This window comes from Monodelphis domestica, chromosome 1 (genome assembly GCF_027887165.1).
Source record: "Monodelphis domestica isolate mMonDom1 chromosome 1, mMonDom1.pri, whole genome shotgun sequence".
NCBI classification, from domain to species: Eukaryota; Metazoa; Chordata; class Mammalia; order Didelphimorphia; family Didelphidae; genus Monodelphis; species Monodelphis domestica.
The window spans coordinates 480175003-480195817 of NC_077227.1; the positions used below are offsets into that span (position 1 = coordinate 480175003).

Consider the following 20815-nt stretch of genomic DNA (forward strand, 5'->3'; position numbering starts at 1 on the left):
TACTTTCTCCCTTGGAATCAATACTAAAATACTGGTTCCCAGGCAAAAAAAAAAAGCGGTAAGGGCTAGGCAATGGGGGTTTGACTTGCCCAGGTTCACATAGGTAGGAAATGTCTGAGGTCTGATTTGAACCTAGGACCTCCCATCTCCAACTTTGGCTGTTCTATCCACTGAGCCACTTGACTTTTTGAATGAGTCTTCCATGCCATCCAGCAAGGATCTTTTATATTCCCTAATGGTTAGTATCCCAACTGCAGCAATTCACAAACAAATGAATGGACCCAAACATCCTCCAGAAATTTGTCTCAAAGTGTTGGCAGTTTCCCAACAGCGGACTATCTTTCCCCAAGGCCACCAATCCAGTGCAACATCTTCCAGCCTGCCAAGAGTGCCCTTTGCTGCCCAACCAGAAAAGTGTAGGATTACATTATGAACACTAGATGGCACTGCTCCCAGCAAAGCCAGAGTGCTCCTGCTCCCCCTGAAAAAATAGGTGGGGATCTCTCATCAGTAGAGGGAGTTTGTTCACCCAGAAGCCCCTGAACCCAATGAAGTCACAATTTTCCTCCAAATATGCCAGCTGATCTAATCACCCAGTTTTACAAATTCAGAAAATGAGCCCCAGTGAGGTTAGGTGCCAGGTTGTAAGTGAGCAGAGTTGGATTCAAACCCAGATACCCCGATCCGCACACCTTTTTGTTGCCCTTTGGGTTGTCTACAATTAATAGTCATGATAATTAGCACTACTAGAGAGACTATTATCCATCAGATACAGTGGTAAATGCTTTACACACATTATTTCATTAGATCATCATAACTTTGGGAGGTAGGGACTATTATTATCCTCATTTTACTGTTGAGGAAATGGAGATAAACAGAGGTTAAGTGACTGCCCAGGGTCACACAGCTAGGAAGCATCTGAGTCTTTTCAAGACTTCTGATATGTTCTGTCTCCACAGTTCACAAGCACACAGTAGCACTTGGAGAAAGAATATTGGTGTTAAAAAAATGACCCTCTCTGGCAAAGAGTAGCTCAAGATCATCAAAAAGTCCACACTCAATTTGATCCCAACTACTCTTCTTCCTCTAGTTAATTCTGGGTCCCATCTGCCATGATTATACAAGGTATTTTCACTGATCGACTAAATAATAGGGCCCCTCCTCCAATTTCATGTGAGAACAAGGGGAAAGTATGTTTTCTCATCCACTTTATATTTCCTCTATGGGTAGTTAGACTGATCTCTTTTGAGAGTCTGTGGATCTCGAGAGAGGGCATGTTACTCAACTCAGTACAGTTGGACCAGCAAGCATCTAGACATCTCGGTAGACAATTCTTATTTGGACTTGGCACAGGACATCCTCTCAATGGGAGGTCTCTTTGGTCAGCATTCCTCTTTTTTCAATCTTGTTTGATATTAGTAATCACTAAAAAAGTTTGATCTTCATGGAAACAAATGTCATTGAGTTACATATAATTGTAGCATATGAATATCAAGGATCTTGTTTGAAGATGCATTTTAGGCTATCCTAGTTCTATTGAGTCAAGTATTTACAGTATTTTAATTAGCAAATATATGTTGTTAGAGCTTATATTATCTAAAATAGTTGTTCATTTCTGTACATAACAATGTGGTCTCTCGTAGAAAATTGCAGAAGCCTGACTCTTTTATGCTTTCATCAAGCGCATCCTTAACACATGCATGTAACATTCTCATAAAGAGTTCATAGAGATGAGAAAGTAAAAGAGATTTTTCTATAGTGCTGTCTGCTTACTCCACCTTTTTAGGTGAGAGCATCATCTGGGACCTTTTCCATCTTCTAGAACTTCCCCCCTCCCATTTGAGAAATCTTAAAATACCAACTCTATTACTTAGTACCTGTGTGACCCTGGATAAGTCATCTAACCTATTTGAGTCTCAATTTCCAAATTAATGAGATGAGGGGATTGGACTAGATGGCCTCTAAGGTCCCTTCCAACTTTAAATCTATGATCCAAAGAACTCTGAGTGATTTTCAAATTGTATTTACTCCAACATGGAATTTTTGGTCAGATCCAACCATTCTTCCTTACCACTGTAACTTCCTCACATCAAACACCAAGAATGTAGGGCCAGAATCTGGTAGTTCTCCCAATCTTGCTAATAAGAATAGATTGCTATATTAATAGAGCAGAGAAAGAAACTCTAGTTTCATTTACTTATGGCTCTAGAACAAATGTCAGTCAATAAGCATTGTGACAGGGAGATGGTACAGTGGATAGAATACCAGGTCTAGAGTCAAGAAGACTCATTTTCATGAATTCAAATCCAGGCTCAGACACTAGCTGTGTGACCCTGGGCAAGTCATTTAACCCTGTCTGTTTCAGTTTCCTTATCTATCAAACAAGCTAGAGGAGGAAATGGCAAATTACTCCAGTACCCATACCAAGAAAACTCCAAATGAGGTCACAAAAAGTTAGACATGACTGAACAACAAAAACATGCCAAGTATCATGGTAAGTGCCAAAGATACAAAGGCAAAACCAGTCCCTGCCCTCATTCTAATAAGTGAGACAACTGTAAATAATTAGGTACACATAAGATATGGACAGAGTTGGAAAACTGTAATTTCAGAGAGGGAGGCACTGGCAGCTGAAGGGTCAGGGAAAAGATTCCTACAGAAGATGGAATTTAAACGGATTCTGAAAGGAATCCAGGGAAACTACGAAGTAAAAAAGGAAAGCATTCTAGGTGTGTGGGATAGCCAGTATGAAAGCATAAACATGGAAAATGAGATGTCATGTGTGAGGAACAACACATAGACCAGTGTCAATCCCCAGTGTTAAAAGGGTATTTGGAGTGGCCAGCTGAGTTCTTTGTGGACAAAATTACTCTTCACTGTTTCATGGGATAACAGGGATTGTAAATCTTTCCCTATCCTCCCCCGCTGTGTTTTAAAAATGAACTAGCACTCTAAACATGTGCTGTCCTCAGCTGACAGTTTCTCCACATACAAAGTAAAAAAGTATTTGGTTTTTGAGGTAATTTCTCAGCTCATTCTACCTCCTCATTTTGGCCACTGTTTTGCATTGGTTTATTTTTGCTAATATGGGATATAGTCATTGTCTTTTGTCTTTTTCACCAATTTCCCATTTTTCAGTCAAAAGCTTACTTTATAAGTCCAGTTAGAATCATTGTGATTGCCTGAAGTATCTTCTCATTTGCATCCTTCCAATTTGATAAAGATTTTTACCTTTGCTACAAGCTGTATGATCTGACTGCACAGAAAGCTGCCTCTAAAATTACCCCTGCCCCCCGCAAGTCATTCCCTGCTGTGAACATAAGAGTCTAATTTCATTTTTTGTCAGGTCACTTCCATCTTTATCACATGCAGCTCCTTCAAACTCTTTATTGAAGAAAGTATTTATGATGTACAGATTTTGAACAACATACAATGATTTAGCATCTTTCATTTTTAATTCTAAAATATATATTCCAGTCTATTTTTCACTAGGCTGCATCTTGCCTTCATATTTAAAGATACTAAGTATCAGGGCAATGAGGCGGTCCAGTGGATAGAACTCCAGGCCTGGAAATGGGAGGTTCTGGATACAATCTGGTCTCATACACTTTCTAGCTGAGAGTGGTTCTGAGCAAATCATTTAACCCCAATTGCCTACCTCTTAATACTCTTCTGCCTTGGAACTGATACTCAGTATCAATCCTAAATCGCAAGGTAAGGGTTTGGTTTGGTTTTTAAGACACTAGGTAAGACTTTCTTTGGAAGAATTAGTCAAATTCTTTATGTGACATTCCTACCTCTTTATCCTCTGCAGCTAGTATCAGTGTATATAAAAATAAAGTTGATTTCAGCTTGATCTGTGAGATGACCAGGTATTCCATGAAATGATGTTTGCTGCCTGTTGGCACTGGATGAATCTGTTTGACCTCTAACTTCTTGCTTTCTGTTTCATTTCTAGCTAGAATATTAATATTAATGTTATTCATTTCTTCCAGAAATGTATCCACTCAGTAGTTGGACAAAGTCAGCCTATTAAAAGTACAAAGTCAAATGTTTATAGAGGATCTGTCTGTAGAGCACCAGTCTAATGGGGTGGATAAAGAACCAGTTTCAGAACAAAGACCCTTGGCTTTGGCTATGTGGTCCTGTTTATCACTTAATTTCTCAGAATTCCCTAAAACTCTCATGATTATAAACTTCAGAAAAGTTGGCGTGGTGCATATACAAGTGATATTACATCACCAGTCATTATCAACACAAAAGTCTAAGAACTGAGTAACACACAATATATATTTTTTTATTCAGAGCTAAATTTTTAGCCTGATGACTTTCTGCCCCAGTTAATTTCCCAAGGTTTTCTGCTCTTTTCTCACAGACCTTCTCCCTCCATTTCTTGTATTAACACAGGAAAAGATGGGGGAAACTGCACAAATATAGGAATCTTGAGGCTGAGTTCTCTTTAATCAGGGGAAGTAATTTCCCACTTTACTCTTAAAGAAACAGCCCCTACCCATTCCACTTTTCCCAAGGAAGCATCTGACTCAAAGTAACCTGACATTTACACAGAGTAACACTCCCAACAAGGTCCCCTATACTCCCACATCGTTGCAAATCCAGAGTTCCTCTGCTGTTTGCTGAAGGAGCCTATATTCCTCATTGTAAATAGAATTTAAATGAGGAATTAGAAGCACAGATTCTAAAAGCTGAAGGGGCCTCCGAGTCCAAACTGAATTTGAAGACATTCTCTACATAATACCCAATAAGTATGCCCACTTAGGCCAAACAAGTATGATTAAGCTGGAGAAAAGAAGATATAAGAAACTATGAAATCTGTCTTCAAGTATTTAAAAGATTCTCATTTGAAAAAGAGATTAGACTTCTTTTGCTTAGCCTTAGGAGCGCAAATCCTGGAGCAATTTGTGGAAATTACATGGGCTGAGTTAGGCTTGATATAAAGAAAACCTTACTAATAATTAGAGATGCTCCAAAGTGGAAATGACATAACATACATAAAGTGCTTCATAAGCCTTTGTTGTTGAGGTTCAAGAATTTTTCAGTTATATCCAACTCTTTGCGATCCTATTCAGGGTTTTCTTGGCAAAGATACTGGAATGGTTAGCCATTTTCTTCTCCTTTTTTTCTTTTTATAGATCATTTTACAGATAAGAAAATCAAGGCAAATAGAATTAACTTGTTTGCCCAGTGTCACATAGCTAGTAAGTATCTGAGGCTGTATCTGAACTCAGCAAGGCCCAATGCTCTATCTACTGAGACACCTACCAGATTTTATAATAGATGCTTAATAAATACTTATTGAGGGGGCAGCTGGATGGCTCAGTGGATTGAGACAGTCCCAGAGACAAGAGATCGTAGGTTCAACTCTGGTATCAGACACTTCCTAGCTGTGTGACCCTGGGCAAGTCATTTAACCCCCTTTACCTATCCCTTACACTCTTCTGCCTTAGATTCAATATACAATATCGATTCTAAGACCAAAGGTAAGGGTTTAAAAAATAAACACTTATTGACTAACATTTGTTCCAGCAGAGTCAGAAGTAAATGAAACTAGAAAGAGGGCAACAAATAAATGCAAAATAAAGTAACTCTGCTCCACTTATATAGCAATCTATTCACAATAGCAAGGACGATGAAGCTACCAAATTTGGACTCTACATTCTCAGTGTTTGATGCCGGAAGTTATAATAGCACAGAAAGAACAGCTGGACCTAAGCAAAAAATTCTACACTGGAGATGATACAACTTTTCTCCCAGAAAATCAAAAAGCTGTGATATGAAATTAGGAATGGGCTTAGATATCATCTCACCTATCTTTTTGATCAATCTTTATTCTGTCTTTCCATATCTTATTACCTTATCAAGTGAGATAATAATTATAAAGCACTTAGCACAGTGCCTGGCACATAGTAACTACTATTCAAATGTTAGCTATTATTATTTCCAAAGTTCTACCAAGGAATATAAGCCCATCATGGGCCATGGCATCTTTTTCTGGAGTCTGAGACTCTCTTTGGAGTAGATTTCTGGATTTTAAAATCTTGTGTTTAAGTGGTAGGATTTTTGTTGTTGTTTTGTTTTCTCTCCTGCCTTAGACCACATTCCTTAGGGAAGTAAGGACACTGATCGCATCTGTCCTACTCCCCGACTACTCCCCCTTACAGCTTCTCCTTTCAGGTGACCCTAGAATATGGTGCCTATTGTATAATGTTCTGGTTCTGCTCAGTTCACTTTATACTAATTCATCTATGTCTTTCCAGGTTTTTCTGAAATAATCCTGATTATCATTTCTTATAGCACCATAAGCACAAGCATATATCACACAAGATGTTTAGCCATTCCTCAATTGATGGGCATAATCTCAATTTCCAATTCTTTACCACCACAAAAAAAAAACTGCTATAAATATTTTTGTACATATAGGTATTTTCCCCATTTTTTCTCTTTGGGATATAGACCTAGTAGTGGTACTGCTGGATTAAAGGGCATGTGCCATTTTCTAGTTCTTTGGGCATAGTTTCAAATTGCTCTCCAGTATGATTAGATCAGTTCACAACTACACAAATAGTATCCCAGTTTTCCCATATTCCCTCCAATATTTGTCATTTTCATTTTCTGGCATATTAGCCAATCTGGTAGATGAGAGGTAGTACTTCAAAGTTGTTTTAAATTGTCATTTAGTTGTGTTTTTCAGTCGTGCCCAACTCTCCATGGCCCCATTGGAGTTTTCTTGGCAAAGATACTGAAATGGTTTACCATTTTCTTCTCCAGATCATTTTACAAATGAGGAATTGAGACAAACAAGGTTAAGCAACTTGCCCAGGGTCACACAGCTATTAAGTGTTAGAGGAGGAATTTGAACTTATGTCTTCCTGACTACTGGCCAGGTGCTCTATACACTGTGCCACTTTATTGCCCCTGTTTTAGATTCCATTTCCCTAATCAATAGTGATTCAGAGAATTTTTCATTTGATTATAAATAGCTTAGCTTTCTTCATCTGAAAATTACCTTTTCATATCAATTGGGGAATAGCTTATATTCTTGTAAATTTGATGCCATTCTCTATATATTTGAGAAATAAGGCCTTTATAACAGAAACTTGCTGCAAAAAATGTTTTCACAGTTATAATTAGCATGCATTTCATTCCATCCTGTTTTTCTTCTGTTTATCCTTTTCTCTTCTTTTACCCTGTTCATCCTCAAAAATATTTTGCTTCTACCCGCTACCTCCCCCAAACCACCCTCTCTTCTATGAGCCCCTTCCTCTTAATTTTATTTTTTAAATATCATCCCATAATGACCCCAATGAGATGTAGCTCCTATGAAAATTGTTTCAACCAACTGGGATTTCGACCTCTTGAGCCTGTAATCCCAAACCCACATTCAGCCAATCAAGATGTATTGTGAATCTTAAAACTGCTCAGACTCTACCTTAGAACATTTGGTTAAGGCTATTCCCCATCTAAACAATGGAGGTACTTGATCAGGAATGTATTGGGAATTTTAACATTACTCCACCCATACTTAGGCATACTTTAGGGGAAGATAAAGTTATAAACTCCTTACTGAACAATGAAAAGTCCCCAACTCATACTTATAATGAGGCAAAAGCCCTTAAGCTAGGTCTATTTTTAGATCTAATACAAAAGGGTGCTAAGTAACTATAAAGGTTAAATTAATCACTAAAAGATCAAAATGATAATACCCAACAACAATATATAAGAAATGGTGGTGCTCCTCCAAAAAAATACTCAAGGTGGTAATGTCCCTCAGAGGGGTGCCCAAGGAATGTCCCAAACACAATGAAGGTTTCTAGGGGAGGGCTGGGGCACAGGAATCAGAGGATACAACCTTTGATTTTCCGGACCCTGATGTCCTACTACCCCATTGTCCCTATCCACTGCTCTCCCCATTGTAAACCTCAAAATGAACCCCATGTTACCTTAAAGGTGGGTAACACCTATTATTATTGTCTCTTAGACACTGGAGCTACCAGGTCTGTATTAAAGAATGTACCTGATTTAAATTGTTATTCCATTGATTCACAAAGTGTAGTGGGAGTATCAGAAATACCCCAAAGAGTTAAAAACCTTCCCCCTAGAATGGTGTCTATAGGACCCATGAGGTACAACATTTCTTCCTTTTGATGCCTGACTCCCCTTTAAATTTGTTGGGGAGAGACCTTCTATGCAAACTCAGAACCACAATAACTTGCTCCCCAGATGGTTCCTTAACATTGGAAGTACCAGAGGAATCTTTAAATTTACTCCCTGTGCTTCTTTCAGAGAGCCAGGAGGCAAAAGAGCCTCCCACTTTTGAAATACCTGAAGATATACCAGAGTCTCTTTGGGCCACATCTTCTTCCAATGTAGGCTTACTTACATCTGCTATTCCTGTGTATATAAAAACTAAATCTAGCCCACCTCCTTCCATTCCTCAGTATCCTCTCTCAAAAGAGGCAATTGAGGGTATTACCCCACTTATTAACTCATTAATTAAGCAAGGAATAATAATCCCTTGCAAATCTGAATACAACACACCCATCCTGCCTGTTAAAAAACCAAAAAGAGGGCCTGATGGCAAGCACCTCTATAGATTCGTACAGGATCTGAGGGCGGTGAATAATCATGTTATAAAGAGACACTCTGTAGTTTCCAACATAAATACTATTATTTTCTCTATTCCTAGAACAGCTACATACTTTACAGTAGTAGACTTGTGCTCAGCTTTCTTTTCCATACCTATACATGAGAACTCCATGCATATTTTTGCTTTTACCTGGAAGGGCTCACAATATACATGGAGTAGTCTGCCCCAGGGTTACGTGGAAAGCCCGAGTTTATTTGAACAAATTTTGAGCCAAGACACAGATAATATAACATTTAAAAATAGCAAATTAACCAAATATGTAGATGATCTACTCTTGGCTTCAACAGATGCAGAATCATGTCAGGAAGATAGTTAACATCATCTTTTGGAATTGCACAAAAGAGGACATAAAATCTCAAAGGATAAAGTTCAGTGGTGTCTCCCTAAAGTAGAATATTTGGGATTCATCCTGACTGCTGGTGCTCGCTATATTTCTCCAAAATGAATTGAAAATATTCAAAATTTAAGCACTCCTACCACTAAGAAACAGTTGAGAGCAATTTTAGGAGCAATGGGGTTTTGCAGACAATGGATTCTTTGCTATGAGGAAATTACTAAACCCCTTATAGCACTAACAAAAGGATTTGGTTCCTGAACCCCTCAAATTAGAGCCAGAACACTTGTCAGCTCTATCAGATCTAAAAAAGGCTATCCTTTCTGCCCCTGCTCTAGGCATCCCAGATTACAACAAGCCATTCACTTTGCATGTACATGAGTGAAGAGGAGTAGCTTCAGGTGTTTTAACTCAGACTTTGGGACCTTCTCAGGGCCCAATTGCTTATTATTCTGCCCAACTGGACCCCATAGCATAAGGAGCACCACCATGTCTTAGAGGAGTAGCTGCTACCACTTTACTAGTGACAAAAGCTGTCAATCTAGTCTTGGGATGCCCATTAACAATTATGTGCCCACATGAGGTAGAAGCATTGTTACTAAGACATAGAATACAGGCATTTTCTGATCAGAGAATTACAAGGTATGAAATAACCTTGCTAAATAGCAAAAACATTACCTTGAAATGTTGTACTACTCTCAACCCTGCCACCTTGCTTCCAGATTTACCAACTTCAGGAGAACCATTACACAATTGTGAAACACTAGTGTTCATGGCAAAAAAGCCTCGAGATAATCTCTTGGACACTCCCTTAAACAATGCAGATCTGATTTTATTTACTGATGGTTCCTCTTTTATGAGGGATGGCATACACTACACTGGAGCTGCCATAGTCTCAGAATTTGCCACTGAGTGGTCAGCTTCACTATCCTCTAACATTAGTGCTCAAGGAGCAGAACTCATAGCTCTGAAGCACGCTTGTATAATTGCCAAGGATAAAAAGGCAACAATTTATACAGATTCTAGATATGCTTTTGGCATTTGTCACTCAGTTGGAATGCTATGGCTCCAGAGAGGATTTTTAGCCTCAGCTGGAAAATCTATAGCTAATGCAGAAATTATTAATGAAGTTCTTTCTGCTCTCCAGCTGCCTGAAGCCCTAGCTGTAGTTCATTGCTCTGCCCATACAGGTGGCACTGACCCTGTCTCTAGAGGAAATGATCGAGCAGATGCTACTGCAAAGCTAGCAGCCATAGAAGGACCTGAATTAATTTTGACATTAACAACTACTGATAACTTAAATTTATCACTTTTCTATAATGAAAAGGAAGTGGGAAAATGGAAACAAAAATTCAAAGCAAAACAGATTAATGGAGTATGGGTGTCATCTGAAGGAAAACCCCTGCTCCCGAGAAGTTTCTATCACCAAATTTGCCAATATATTCATAAAAATGGTCACTTTGGCACCCAGGGCATCATGGACTCTGTTAAGGGATAGCCCCTGGTATAACTACTATAGCCTCTAAAGTGTGTTCAGCCTGCTCTACCTGCCAGGCATATAACCAACATGCATTTCATGGCAAAGCCTTTGGTGGGCATCCTCTGGCTTACACACCTTTTGAACATCTACAGATAGATTTCATAATAATGCCAAAAGCTGGATGTTATACATTTTGTCTAGTCATAGTAGATCAACTAACCAGATAGCCAGAAGCATTTCCTGCCACCCGAGCCACAGCAGCTTTTGTTGCTAAGGTACTTTTTTTTTTTAATCCCTTACCTTCCATCTTGGAGTCAATACTGTGTATTGGCTCCAAGGCAGAAGAGTGGTAAGGGCTAGGCAATGGGGGTCAAGTGACTTGCCCAGGGTCACACAGCTGGGAAGTGTCTGAGGCCAGATTTGAACCTAGGACCTCCCGTCTCTAGGCTAAGGTACTTTTAAAAGAAATTATTCCTCACTTTAACCTGCCAACATGTATTGATTCAGGTAGAGGAAGTCATTTTACTGATTCTGTCCTAAATCAGATATATTCTTGCTTAGGGATAACTCCCAAATTCCATGTTCCATATCATCCCCAGAGCTCAGGCCAAGTTGAAAGGATGAACAAAGAATGTAAAACTATGATTGGAAAATTATGCACTGAGACCCATTTAAAATGGCCTGAAATTCTCCCTCTGGCCCTATTTTATCTTAGAAGCAGTCCTAGAGGAGACCTACACATCTCACCATTTGAGATGCTTTTTGGACATCCACCTATACAAGCTAAACCTTTCTCCCCTGCATATACATCACTATTAGGGGGAGATACTACTATTGCTTCCTATATTCATTAATTACAGCACAAACTACGTGAACTTCATGAATCTGGAGCTGCAGTACAAGCTGGACCACTAGATTTTTCTCTTCATGACCTGAACCCAGGAGATAAAGTGTACATTAAGAATTTCAAGCATACTGGAGCAACTCAGCCTTCCTGGGAAGGACCATTCCAAATATTGTTAACTACTCCAACATCTATAAAGGTTGGAGAGGACTCTTGGATTCATTGCCCACATGTGAAGAAAGCATCTTCTGTTGAGACTGATTGACTCTATTCTATCACATGCAATAATCCATTGACAAGTGGATGCTGTTTTTCAAGAACACATTGAATTCCTGATTTTATTTCTTATTTTTATTATTGCTTTTCTTTTATTTTGATTAGAATATTTGATTTTTTTTTCATTTCTTGTACTAAAGGTAAATACAATTAATATTTGTCTGCAGTAATATAAGTTTAACATATATACTTTCTATAATATCAATGCATACCCAAAAGCTTTAAACTATGGGAACCTGCCATTTATTGATAAAATATTATGGGACTGTGATTAATATTTGTATCTGATTCCAGGAAATAAGATAAAAACAAGGAGCACAGACTTAACCTGAAAAGTGCCAAAAAAAAAAAAGCACACAGGTCAAAATGAAACCAGTCCATGTGGGATTGATGAACTTCTATACCAATATGGAAGGAATTGAAATTAGTGAGACTCGAGGTTGCGACGCTTGACATATGTTAAGTCGTAGGACTTCCTTGTATCTACACTTTTTATCAAGTACTCATAGAAGTACAAAGTTTGACTATCATGCTGGCTCCCTATATCCCTGAGAATGACAAAAATCACAAGGGAATGACACTTCCCTATAAAATAGAATTCTAGTTTTTTTTTTTCCTTTCTTATACTATGGCAACTTCCTATAGTCTTGGCTGCAAATGGGTGAGTGAAATATTACTGCATTCTGTCCTACAGACTTGTGGGATAGAAATTATTTTAAATTGGACCTATATAAGGGCCTATTTTGATTTTTTTTCCCTTTCCTTATGTTTTTGGTTGTGTTTTTCTCTTCTTTTGATAATTGACTCATACACCCCAATAACTCAAAATTGCATCCTGAGCTGAACTGGATGTTTTTTAACACCTACTTCAGAGGGGATTGTATTTTAATTTAAAATGAGAAGTTTTTGATTTTTTGTTTGAGATTGTATTTTTATAAAAATGCAAGATTTTGATTTTTTTCGAGAAAAGATCTTCAAGGAAGAAGCTTGCTAACTCCTAAATCCAGAGAATGAACTGTTGCAGAAAGATGCTGGAAAATCCACACTGCATCAAGAAGATTAAGAATGAACTTTGGGTGTGGTTGATTGAACTGAAGTTTGATTGAACATTTATTGTAAATGCACACATTTATGACAAAAGGGACTGCCCCTAATTTGGCTTTCTGTCAGTGTGCCTAGCAAAACATTAGTTTTGCTTTCTTTCTTTTCTATTTCTCCCTCACTACTCTAATTTCCTCTTAGAACATTGAATATTGTATACATCTGTAGTTAGAAGTGCATTTAGGACAAGATGATTTTATTAAATGATCAATGGGGAGACTTGTCTCCCAATGATCATCAGGGGGGATTGTGAATCTTAAAAGTGCTCAGACTCTACCTTGGAACATTTTGTTAAGGCTATTCCCCATTTAAACAATGGAGGTACTTGATCAGGAATGTACTGGGAATTTTAACATTACTCCACCCATACTTAGGCATACTTTAGGGGAAAATAAATTTGTAAACTCCTTACTGAACAATGAAAAGTCCCCAACTCATACTTATAGTGAGGCAAAAGCCCTTAAGCTAGGTCTATTTTTAGATCTAATACAAAAGGGTGCTAAGTAGCTATAAAGGTTAAATTAATCACTAAAAGGTCAAGCAACTTACAAAGGGAAAGCTTAGCAAGAGGTGTGAAGTTTTAGTCTACTCAGGGAAGGTGATAACAAAAGAAGATGTGAATTAAGAATGGACAGTCCTGTGGAAAACGTCTACTGTGATTGGAAGATGTAAAAATTTAGGGGAGGTGACATAAGAGAAATTTCTCTTTAAAAAGAGCTGTCTGAAATCAGTTCAGGGGATTTCACAGTTGGGGTTTTGGAGTTAGTACGGAGGAGCTGGCTCTCTGAACTTAGTTGGAGTTTTGCTTGGGACAAAATCTTGTGGTGAGTGGATAAAAGACTGACTTAGTTTTCTCTCTTAAAGAGAAAGGCCTAGGCCATTTGGCCTAGGCCCTAGGCCTTTTCCTACTATTTCCTCTTACTCGGTCTCTCTCCCTTCCCTTAATTCCTTCATTCTTATTAATTAAAATCCCCATAAAACAATCTGAAAGACTTGAAAAAAAATCTCCATAAAACCCAGCTGACTTGGGTATTTCATATTTGGGGATTTTTCCCATGGCGACCACTTATTTTTGATATAAAATCAAGACACTAAAATTATTTTTACAGTTTTGGCAATTCACAGTCATTGAACCCACATTTTCACAGTCACAGTTTCCTGATCACTAGCAGTTTGTGGTGATCCTTGAAATTCATCCCTTCCTTTTATCCAAAAAGAAGGGGAGAAAGATGTCATAATAGGTATTTCATTATTAGAAGGAGTCTGCCTCAAACTCAAGAAGACCTTGGTTAAGTTTCATCTCTAACAAACTGACTATGTGACCTTAGGCAAGTCTCTCAATTTCTCAATTCACATTTATGTCTTCTGTCTATGTATACTTCTAATTGCCTTAGTAAAGATAAAGTTCTTAGGAGTAACAGAAAGCATTTTCCCTTGTATTATTATAAACCCTTATGATTTACCTTTCTTGATTACCTTTTTTTGCTTTTCTTGGGTTTTATATTTGGAAGTCAAATTTTCTTTTCAGTTATGATCTTTTTATCAGGAATGCTTAAAAATCTTCTTTTATTAAATATCTCTTTTTCTCCTGAAGGATTATACTCAGTTTTTCTGGGTAGATGATTTTTAGTTGTAATACTGCTCTCCAAAATATCATATTCTGAGTCCTCTGATCCTTTCATGTAAAAGATGCTAAATGCTATGTTATCCTGACTGTGGCTCAACAATATTTGAATTGTTTCTTTCTGGATGCTTACAATATTTTCTCCTTTGCTGAGGAGCTCTGGAATTTGACTATAATATTCCTGAGAGTTTTCATTTGGGAATCTCTTTTAGGAGATGAGTGGAAGGTTCTTTTGATTTCTATTTTACCCTCCAGTTCTAGGACAACAGGATAGTTTTCCTTGATAATTTAAAGAAAGAATGTCTAGGCTTTTTTTTTAAACATGGCTTTCAGGCAGTCCAGCAATTTTTAAATGATCTGTCCTTGATCTATTTTCCAGGCCAATTATTTTTCCAATGATATGTTTCACATTTTCTTCTATTTTTATATTCTTTTGATTTTGTTTTAGTTTCTTGATGTCTCATGAAGTGTTTAGCTTCCACTTGACTAATTCTAATTTTTAAGAAATTATTTTCTTGGGGGCAGCTGGATAGCTCAGTGGATTGAGAGCCAGGCCTAGAGATGCGAAGTCTTATGTTCTAATATGATCCAGCTATGTGACCCTGGACAAGTCACTTAACCCCCATTGCCTAGCCCTTACCACTCTTCTGCCTTGAAAGCAGGGTTTAAAAAAAAAGAAAGAAATTATTTTCTTCAGTGAGCTTCTGTATCTCCTTTTCCATTTAGCAAATTCTGCAATTCAAGAAGTTTTCCTCTTCAGTGGATTTTTGTGCCCTTTTGGCCATTTGGCCTATTCTGTTTTTTAAGGTATTGTTTTTTTCATGATTTTCTTTCATCTCTCTCATATCTTTTCCCAAATTTTTTCTCTACCTCTTATATTTGATCTTTAAAATTGTTTGGGGGATCTTCTTGGAATTGTTTCTTGGGCCTGAAACCAATTCAGATTTTTCTTTGAGGTTTTACATGTAAATGTTTTGATTTTGTTTTCTTCTGCTGAGTTTGTTTTGACAGGAAACTGTTACCATAGTAACTTTCTATTATTGGTTTCTTTTTTGTTTGCTTATTTTTTCAAGCCTATTTCTTCACTTTTAAATTAATTAAAGTTGGGCTCTATTCCCAGGATGGAGTGGGCAATGTTCCAAGCTTCAGGTTTTTCATGCTGCTGGGGGGTTTTTTCTTCTTCCTTTTTTTCAGTTACATGTAGAAACAATTTTTGAAAATTGTTTTCTGACATTTTAGGACTGATTTTTCTCCCTACTTTCTTTCTTTCCCTCCCCACCAAGGCAGTAAATAGTCTAATATAGGTTATACCAATACTTTAAGGCAATACATTTTCCATTTTGCTCATGTCATGATAGAAGACACATATTACACATACAATAAAAGTCTCATAAAGGAAATATAGTGGAATATGGCATGCTTTGATCTATACTGAGACTCTAACAGTTCCTTCTTTAGCTATAGACAGCATTTTTGGCATGTGTTCCTTGGGTTCTCTTAGAAACTTGCTTTGCTGATAATAATTTAGTTCTTCACAGTTGATCACCATATAATATTTATGTTACTGTATACATTGTTCTCCTCATTCTGCTCACTTGATTTTGCATTAGTTCATACATCTTTCCAGGCTTTTCTGAACTCATCCTGTTCACAATTTTTTATGGCACAACAGTATTTTCCCTTATTGCCTATCTCTTTAGGATGCAGACCCAATAGTGATATTGCTGGGTCAAAGTGTATGAATAGTTGTATGGCCCTCTGAGCCTGGTTCCATACTGATCTCCAGAATGATTGTATCAGTTCATAGTTCCACTAAAAGTGTAAAAAGTGTATTTCTGCCCCCAACTATCCATTTTGACTTTATCCTGGTGTATGTTGTGAGATATTGATCTATGCCTAGTTTCTGCCATACTGTTTCCCAGTTTTCTCAGCAGTGTTTGTCAGTGAGCTCTTGCCCCAAAAGCTTGGATCTTTGGGTTTACTGAACACCAAATTGCTATGGATATTAACTCTCTTGTGTTAATTATCAGATTTATTCCATCAATCCACCACTTTATTTCTTAAACAGTACCAGATTGTTTTGCCGATTACCACATTGTAGTATAGTTTGAGATCTGGTATGGATAGGTCTCCTTCCATTAATTCTCTTGATATTCTTGGCCTTTTATTCTTCCAGATTAATGTTTTTGTTATTTTTTCTAATCCTTAAATAACCTACCCTAGAGTTATATAAAATTCCCACCTGAGTTGTGGACACCACATGATTCTTCCCTAGACCCTATTCCCATATGACTCCAAATGAGATGTAACTTCTGTGAAAATTACTGTAACCAGTTAAGGTTTTGCCCACTTGGGCCTATAATTTCAACCTGCCTTTAGCCAATTAGGAAGTTTCCTGTTCACTAGCAGGCTTGTGATGATCCTTGAAACTCACCTCTTCCTTTATTCAAAAAAGAAGGGAAGAATGACTTCATAATAAGCATACATTACTAGAAACAGTCTACCTCAGACCCAAAAAGACATGGATTAAGTCCTACCTCTGATAAATCCCTCAGTCTCTCCTCAATGTCCCAGGAAACTCTCTAAGGCTCTAAGTCACCAAGCAGGTACTGATGTGTATTGGGTAGAAGTCCCTCACCAGATGATCCCAAAACCAATGAAAATCATTGGTTTAAATCATTGACTTAGTTTAAAAAAATAATTTTCACAGTTCCTATCAGCCAAAAGGGAAAAAAATAGTTTCATCTAACAATCAACAATCAATTTACTCCCCAAATTTCCCCTAATATGTACACCTTTCTTCATAAGCATCCATGAAATCAATTTATTAAACACTGAGAATACAAATAGAAAAACAATACAATTCCTGGGTTTTTTTAAGAGCTTATGTTCTAATAGAGGGAAACAACATTTATAGAAAGGTCTTATTGTAAGGTGCATAGAAAGGTCCAGGTGTCCTTAAGATGCACAGGGTATCACAAGGCTGGGGGTGGGGTGGTGGAGGGAGAGTCCAGCCCACTTTGGAGAGAGGGAGTGATTCTAAGAGAGGCAGTTAGGTGATTTATTCGATAGAGTTCTGGGTCTGAAGTTAGAAAGACTAAAATTCCTGAGTTCAAATTTGACCTCAGATACTTACCAGCCCTGTGACCTTGGGTAAATCACTTGACCCTGTTTGTCTCACTTTTCTTATCTATAAAATGAGCTGGAGAAGGAAATGCAAAAGGAGTCCCAAAGAGTTGGACAAAACTGAACAGCAATAGTGATTCTAAGAGTCAGATGATAGATTCCTTCCAGCAAGAGTGAGGTTAGGAGAGTAGGGGTGGTCAGTGTCCAACCAGAAGAGGAAAATGGAAAGGGGAAATTGGGAGGAAGATTGGGGGTGGAAATTGGGTGTCCTGAGGAGGGGGAAGAACAGGTTTTGCCACCTATAAGTTCAACAAGTTTCTGTAGGAAGAAAAAAGTCTTCCCCTTCAAATAAGGGACTCTCTGAAAGCAGAGCCATGTCTTCTCTTTAAGGCCATAACCTATCTGCTCTAAGCCTAAGTGACATGGAACTCCTGATGTTACCTCTCCCTATTCTTTGATTTAGGAGCCAAGAAGATGCCAGGATCATACCTAAACTTAGATAAGAAGAAACAAAAAAGGTTTTCTTCTGATAGGACTGTAAAGCAGAAAACCCCAGCAGAGAAGGCAGCGATGACAGGAAATGTATCCAGGGATGGAATCAGTGACAAGAAGTCAGACCCAACAAAGCTGAAAGCCCAGTCTGGGGAAGAACTCAGGAAACAGAGTCAAGGGAAAAAATATAGCGTTCATGGATTGTCCACATTACTGAAAATGTACCCAGATGCCTTTCTGCGCAGGGACCTGGCTGCCTTGAGTCTGAACCAGGCAAAACACTACTTGCTTTTTGTGGAACCTAGGAAGAGTATTGTTGACAAGGAATCCACTGAGAGCTACATCAGCTGTCCAGACTCCAACCAGTTGGAGCTGTCTCCTGAGGCAGAGGAGGAACGGCAGAACCACCTCATTGGAGTGCTGAAGGCATCTGAAGCCAGAAGTCGAGTCCGAGCACTACGACTTAGATACACACGGATGAGGGTAAGGGAAGCAGGTTTGGACACCAACAAGAAATGTCTTCTGCCAAGGGAGATTTCTTAGACATTAAGAAGGCTCCTTTTAGGGAGGAGGATGTGGATACAGTAAGCTTGGCCCCCTTACCCAACCCAGGAGTTGTGACTCCTCCGTTCTCCTCAGGAGCCATCTATGGGATAGCCTCAGTGGGGGCGAGGGGTTGGCTTGCAACCAATAGGCAAAAATCCCAATCCTGGGGAGCTTGGTGAGGGGCTGGCCCCCACAGGGTGTGTATCCCTAGAAGAATGGAGCACCAGATACAGTGATTTCCTGGGGTGGGGGTGGGGAAATTGGGTCCACAGGCTGAAGAGATAAAGCACCTGATCAGCAGGCAGAAAAATGCCCGAGCAGCGATCCGACTTGAAATATTCTTGCCTCCTTATCTGAACCCCACGAAGATTCCAGACTGTCTGGACAGACGTGAGGTGCTCCAAGCCCTAGGGAAGCTGGGAGAGGTGCTGTAGGTGGGACCCAAATGGCAGTAGGAGGCTGGGAAAGATTGAGGTCCTTGGGAAAAGGGAATGAGTAGAGGGTGGGACATGATTCAATTTATACAATTGGCAAAGTCCTGAAAATAGTATATGAATTGAATCCTGTGGTACAAGAGGCAAAGAAAGAACTGGCCCAACAAACACAATCCCATCCCGAATCTCATTGAGTTAAATCTACTTTTCCTTTTATTTAAAAGGGATTAACCTCTAATCACCACCATCCCTATCTCCCTACCCCCAAACCCACCCCAGAACTTCCTACCCCAACAAGCAGGGGGGGAAAGCCAAGCAGAAGGGAAAGATGAGCTAGAATTCAGATGGACTATGAAAGAGGGTACTGTGACTTTAAATATGCTTTGTAATTATCCATTGATTTTGATTATTCAGGATTTCCTGGGGTAAACCATCCTCCCCAGCCTTCCTCTTAAGCCTCAAAATTTTCTCTTGATTTCCACAAATTTATAACGTTTTGATTTGAGCAGAGCGACTAGAAGATGGATAAAACATTCTGAAACACTCCTGTCCCCTCAGGCTTTTCCACCCACTCACTCTAATTTCCCCCTTTTCCCCCCTTTGTCCTTCGGTCCCCTTAATTAACTCTTGATTCCTCCCCTTAGATATTCCTGTCACTTCTGTCTTTCAAAATAACTACTTTTTCTGTCACTTCTCTCCTGCTGAGTTATTGCTATCCCCTCAGTGATTGATGGCTAGCACCACCTGGTTATTCTTTAACACTCAAGCATTCCTGTCTCACCTTCTGCATTCCTGTCCCTTCTCATTTATTCTAGTTGCTCCTAAAGCTTCAGGTCACTTTTGTCAGTCCTATCCTTTCAATAATTCCTAAAACTCCTCATTCATTCCTATTACCCTGAGCCATACCTGTCTTCCAAAGTCATTCTTGTCACCTCTACCATTACTGATTTCTCTTAATCACCCTTTCCCCTCTTCACTTACTACTGTCCTTTCTCAGTCACAGTTACCCTCCTTAGACACAGCTGTCTCCTTCAGTCATTCCTGTCCTTTAATCACTAGATTTCCGATTCCCATTTAGTTTCTTCTCTCTCCAACTCCCCTCCCCTACCATCCTAGAGACATCGAGTGGAGGCCATCCTGCAAGAAGACGGTGGCCATCCACTGTTCAGATGATTTGGAGGAGCCAGCTAGGACTAATTTCCCTGACTACTTCAAGCTCTAGCGTAAAAAAATAATAATAATAAAAGAGAGAGACACAAAAAGAATTCTTTCTTCCTGAGATTCTTTTATCTCCTGTGATGGTATCCCCTGATGGTAGGCCTAACTATGACCACAAATTGAGTACCTAGGGTTTTATGGATTTTGTCAGAATATCTGACAAAATCTTTTACATTATTCATGTGGACAAGGAGGAGAAATAAGAGCTAAATGGCAGAGTTAGACAAATTTGGAACTAATTAAATGACTGGATCCAAAGAGTAGTTCATCTGATGGAAAGTCTCAAGAGAAGTATGCTAGCAAGCAGTCCTAGGCCTTGTACTTTCCAATATTATTATAAGTGACTTGAATAATGCCATATAATGCTAATCAAAAAGCTTTATGGATGAGCTGAAGCAGAGACAGATAGGCAACAGATTGTGACAGAATCCAAAAAGAATTCCACAGGCTAGAATGATGAAGGTTAACAAGGATAAATATAAATTATGACACAAATTCCAAAAAAAATCAAATACATAAATCCAGGAGTCAGGGGAAACTTCTAGACAACCACCATTCATATAAAAGGGAGGAGGGGAAATCCAGGAGTTTAGGGGATACAAGTCAACATGAATCAACAGAATGGCAAAGCAGCCAAAATGGCTAATGTAGTGTTGGAGTAAATTCATAGAAACA

At 38.7% G+C, this 20815-nt stretch overlaps 1 protein-coding gene across 4 annotated transcripts in view; it reads left to right on the forward strand.

Moving 5' to 3' along the window:
• Positions 1–20187, forward strand: part of LKAAEAR1 (LKAAEAR motif containing 1) — a 31091-nt gene extending 10904 nt beyond the window's left edge. For all 4 annotated transcript variants that reach the window (XM_007475486.3, XM_007475488.3, XM_007475489.3 and 1 more), the window contains 3 exons: positions 17914–18425; positions 18761–18883; positions 20039–20187. In XM_007475486.3, the coding sequence (XP_007475548.2) occupies positions 17914–18425; positions 18761–18883; positions 20039–20095 (692 nt within the window). In that variant the 3' untranslated portion in view covers positions 20096–20187. The remainder of the gene's footprint in view (positions 1–17913; positions 18426–18760; positions 18884–20038) is intronic.
• Positions 20188–20815: the final 628 nt, after the last annotated feature.